The sequence below is a fragment of the Salarias fasciatus genome, chromosome 6 (assembly GCF_902148845.1).
Source record: "Salarias fasciatus chromosome 6, fSalaFa1.1, whole genome shotgun sequence".
Classification (NCBI taxonomy): Eukaryota; Metazoa; Chordata; class Actinopteri; order Blenniiformes; family Blenniidae; genus Salarias; species Salarias fasciatus.
Window position 1 is genome coordinate 32990047 of NC_043750.1, and position 4582 is coordinate 32994628.

Genomic DNA, 4582 nt, shown 5'->3' on the forward strand with positions numbered 1-4582 from the left:
ATTTGTCTACCCTCCCTCCTGGAACTTATTTAACCTAGTCTGTGTGAAATGTGTGTGAACTCAGTCTTCCACTGCACTCTTTGGGTCCTCTCTTCACCTGATGAACAGATTCTGTCTTAAAAGCCTGTCAGCCTGTTGCCTTAGAAATGCACATATTTGATGATCATAACATATGTAGCTGACGCTGCTTAAGAGCGTTTGGTTGCCATGACAGCACGGGAAGCTGCTTCAGTCATAATCAGAAACAAATTTTATTTTTTGAAACTGATGTTCTAAAAACATTTGTAGACATTTGTATTTTATGTGTTAGTTTTCTGAAATGTAAAGTTTATATAAAGTTTATTTATAAGATGAGTGCACTTCAATTTTGTGTCACATTGAGCTCTTTTTTCTGAGAGAATATTAATAAACTATTGCTGTTTTCAACACTGCAAGATTAAATTTGTAAAACCTAAAAAAGATTCATGCAGCTGAAGGCTGTAGAAGTCGCAGTATTCTCCCAAACTCAACCCAACATGAGAAATATGATCGCAGAAAGGTTTAAATAGCATTGCAAAAATAGGACAAAGCTGAGTCATTTGTTCCAAGAACATTTAAACAGGAACTTGATGCTGCAAATACACTTTACTGTATTTTACACAATCAAACAGTGTTGAAATATTGTGCTTCTTTTTCTTTGTGAGATCAATGGCATGACATAGAATGAAGTGACCATGTACCTCCTGCACATATGATACAAAAACCAATTTGCTACAACAAACATTTTCATTGCTGATTTTATTGTGAGCTTGATCGTCACATTACAAAGGAAAAATTGCTTTAAAGCCACGTGTCACAGATACAATATTTTCAAACTCTAAATACATACTCTATTGATGTTAGAGAAAGTTGTCGGGGAGTTAATGTGTCTGAAGCTCTGCTCCTCATCCTCCCACACTTTGACAGCAGAAGTTATAAAGCAGAAACACTTTTAAAGAAGAGACATCCATTAACAAGAACATTAAAAGTGAAAATTCATTACATTTACAGTCATAGCAAAACAAAAAAAAAACAAAAAAAAACTGGAAGTCTTGCACAGAACATCATCTTAATTTAGAAAGCCGAGGAGTTATATTAAAAGAATGCATTTTAAAATCTTCACCCTCTGTGTGTTTTTTTGTGGAATCCACAACACATTTTTCAGCAGTTTCTGAGATCTTACCTTGAAAGAGCCATTTTACCCACTAAAATAATTTTTATGCCATTTCTTCTGAGGCAGACCATGTTCCACCTATATGATGGTTTCTGCCTGGCTTTCTCCGAGACATCTCCTTATTACTTATCACAAAGTACACACAAGTACATTCACTGCCTTTTGATACTCATTTTCTATGTACTCTGAACACTTCTTGATTGCAGTAGATTTCGTCTGTTCTGGTGATGTTTCCATATTCTGGCTGGTCCTCGACATCGTTGTCATAGTTGTAACACGAGCTCTGCTTTACCTTTCCTACAAAATCTTGATTGGAGCAAACCTGAGAAAGAACCAACATGAAGATAACTTTACTCACACCAAAGCACTACCACTTGTGTGGTTACAATATTTGACCAAAAGGAAATCTGTCAGCAAAGTCTTTGTCATTATATCCAGTCTATATACACTTTGCATACCAACTGGTTTCACTATTTTGAGTTAGCACATATGTTTTCTTACATTTGGTCTCGTCTCTTCCACATTTTCTGGCCCTGGTTGGTTTTTGAACACAAAGACTTCAGCTTCTGGAGACACAAGTGAAAACAATTAAACACTGATATACAGCTGGGTTTGTCTGCAGAGTGCAATGCATGCAGGAATAAAGTGGAATATACCTCGTCTTTTGTGGCATTTGAGCCGAAACATGACCAGCGTGAATATCAGCATGAGCACCACGGGGATCACGCTGAAACCTACGATAAGGGTGGTACCTGAAATAACACACAACAGAACAGAAAGGTCATCCTCACATAGTGTGTGACAGCATCAAAAACACAACCACAGATATGGCCCCACATTATAAAAAGACACACAGGAAATGTTCAGTTGGTGAGAATTTACCTAAAGCAGGCTTACCAGTAAACGGAGGAATCACGCTGTCACGTTGCAGAAACACTGTGGGAGGAAAGAATTTTTCACTTTGTTTGCCGGCAGCAGACTTCAGGAGGTGGAGATGTTTGATGTTCAGAAAAACCAAAATGTCTCTACTTTTAAACATACACTTGGATCAACTTGAGGTTTTTGCACCTCCGACAAAAGATCACCTGATCATCATCATGTTTAAGTGCATTCAAAGTCATTTTAGATTCACAGACTTGGGTTTGTGATTTCTGGCTGATGAATAGATTTGTGAAATATGAGTGAAATCCGAATCTCACACACACTGCTGCACTGTGATAGTGGCTTAAGTTTCATAAAGCCACAAATGGGTCAAAAGGAAGTGAAACAAACAAGAAAAGCTGTATCGCACTTGCATTGTACAGCTATTTCTATCTCCCCCACAATGGCACTGAGCTCACCTGACAGCTGAAGCTTGGTGTAGTTTCCGACTCTCCACTGTGAGTGTGAGGCACACCAGTACGTCCCAGCATCTCCTGCCTCCAGCTTGGACACCGTCACTGAGAAAGTGCTGGAGGAAATGTCGTCCTGCAGGGTGAACCTGCTTCTGTTCTTCACCACGTCTGTGCAGTTGTTGCGCCGGTCTCCCTTGCAGAGGAACTTTCTGTTATGCTGATGCTGAGGTGGATAGGGACACTGCAAAGTGACTGAGTGTCCCTCAGTGCCTGTCACGTTGCTGGACGCCACACAGCACCACTCTGACAGAAAGATCCAAAATATTCTTAATGAACTGATGACATTTTAGACTGTGCTGATGGGCGCGCATCAACGGAATTATGGTGCATTTCATTGTGCAAATATGCTTGATAGACAAATGAACATTTCCACTTTGTTCTGATGTTTTGAAATGTGCTTGTAAATTGCATTTGAATTTTTCAAGTGAAAAATGTGCTTTCGTTCTTTCTTTTTTTTTTCAAGGGAAAATGGTCTGATTCTCACGTTGTGAAATGCTTCAGTATTGCGACGAACTCTTACCTTTCACTTCCAGCTGAACAGCAGAAAAAACATCCAGTCCAGCGTCTGAACGAACACCACAGAGGTACTGTCCAGAGTCTGCTCGGGCCAGCTGGCTGATGGTCACTGTGAATTTCCTTGACATTTGATCATCAGTGAGTGTGAACCGCGGGTCTGATGTCCTCTCAGAGGTGACCACTGCCCGCTGCAGACATGTGGAGGGCTGACTTCCTCTGCAGATGTACTTCAGATTGGTCTGGTGTTCGGCAGCATAGGGACAAGTGACGGACACCGAACCCTCCTCGTGACTTTGAGTTTTAACCACATCGCTGCAGCAACTGTCTGCGGATAAGACAAAATTCATCACAAAGCTTACTGAGGGTCCAGAACCACGGACATTTCATATTCAGCATTTATTTGTATTTTAATTTGTGGTATAAATGATATAATGGAGACGCTATATGTACCTTTTGTTAATTGTATCTTCACTTCTTGGTAGAGATCTTTTCCAGTCCTGGTCACTCCACACCAGTATTTTCCAGCATCTGAAGCTGTAACATTTGAGATTGTCACGAGGAACTTTGCAATGTTTTTCTTGTCAGAGATGGAGAATCTGACATTTTTGTTGTCTGTTGTGGTAATAAGAACATCATTGTCGTCACATTTGTTCTTGCACAGGTACTTCTCATAATTCTCATAACCAGGATCGTAGGGGCAGGTTACATTCACATCTCCTCCCAGGTATCCAAAAACTTTTATCAATCCTGTGGTTCCGGTTACACAACCTGCAGAGACTGCAGAGGAAAACAATAGAAAACAAGGCCTTTTCTTTTCATTTGTCCTGTTTTGAAAAAATGCACAATAAAATAATGAGTGGCAATTATTAAGCATTTGCTCCTTAGTGCCAGACTCCTTAATTTCTTTCAAGGAAACAAGGTTATTTAGTGTTTTAATCCAGAGGACTTACTGCAGAGGAGGATGAGCAGGGTTCGGCGCCTCGGCATCTTTGTGACATGTCAAGGAAACAGAAACTTTAAGAGGGGACTTCCTGCTTCTTCAAATTCTTACGCCCACATGTACCAACATGCCATGTCAATCTTGAGCACTTTCATTTCTGCATTTTTTTTTTTTTTTTTTTTTTTGTCCTATTGTTAACTTTTGCACAAAGACAGCAATCGTTATACACAGTGTGAAATGAGTGAAAATGTTCCGGTGTGTAACAAGATAATTTGTTGATATTAGTAAATTTGATTTATTTGGCATGAATTACTCATCATTATCATTACCATTCAGTTTCAATCCAGTTCACTTTAATTTGCACTAAATACAGCACAGTCATCTAAAGGAACTCGCAGAGAAAAACCCAGCAATTCCACAAGAGCGAGTGTAAGAGACTGTAAGAAGAAAAACCTCCTTATCAACAGGAAGAAACCTGCAGAAGCTCAGACTTTCTGAAGCAGGTGGGGCCTTTTTGCTGCTCTGGTTGGAGTTTAGAGG

At 39.8% G+C, this 4582-nt stretch overlaps 1 protein-coding gene across 3 annotated transcripts; it reads right to left on the reverse strand.

The window, feature by feature from the left end:
- Positions 1–787: 787 nt before the first annotated feature.
- Positions 788–4115, reverse strand: LOC115390859 (polymeric immunoglobulin receptor-like). Of its 3 annotated transcripts, none has more exons than XM_030094888.1 (8): positions 4053–4115; positions 3553–3879; positions 3107–3427; positions 2533–2829; positions 2090–2128; positions 1849–1944; positions 1694–1758; positions 788–1514 (listed from the first exon to the last, which is right to left on the reverse strand). In XM_030094888.1, the coding sequence occupies exons 1-8, from the start codon at positions 4087–4089 to the stop codon at positions 1362–1364; spliced, it is 1335 nt and encodes a 444-aa protein (XP_029950748.1). In that variant the 5' UTR covers positions 4090–4115; the 3' UTR covers positions 788–1361. The 3 variants fall into 3 exon arrangements, with proteins under 3 accessions (XP_029950748.1, XP_029950750.1, XP_029950747.1); XM_030094890.1 differs by lacking the exon at positions 4053–4115 and having other exon boundaries at positions 3553–3636; positions 3748–4015; XM_030094887.1 differs by lacking the exon at positions 4053–4115 and having other exon boundaries at positions 3553–4015.
- Positions 4116–4582: the final 467 nt, after the last annotated feature.

What these genes read in the sequence shown, in the direction of transcription:
- LOC115390859 (XM_030094887.1), bottom strand. Translation starts at nt 3,976, where the DNA reads ATGCTTAATAATTGCCACTCATTATTTTATTGTGCATTTTTTCAAAAC. An exon ending in CACCAAGCTTCAGCTGTCAG is followed by an intron (nt 2,129 to 2,532) that starts GTGAGCTCAGTG and finishes TTCCTCCCACAG; the next exon opens with TGTTTCTGCAACGTGACAGC. An exon ending in CGTGATTCCTCCGTTTACTG is followed by an intron (nt 1,945 to 2,089) that starts GTAAGCCTGCTT and finishes GTGTTATTTCAG; the next exon opens with GTACCACCCTTATCGTAGGT.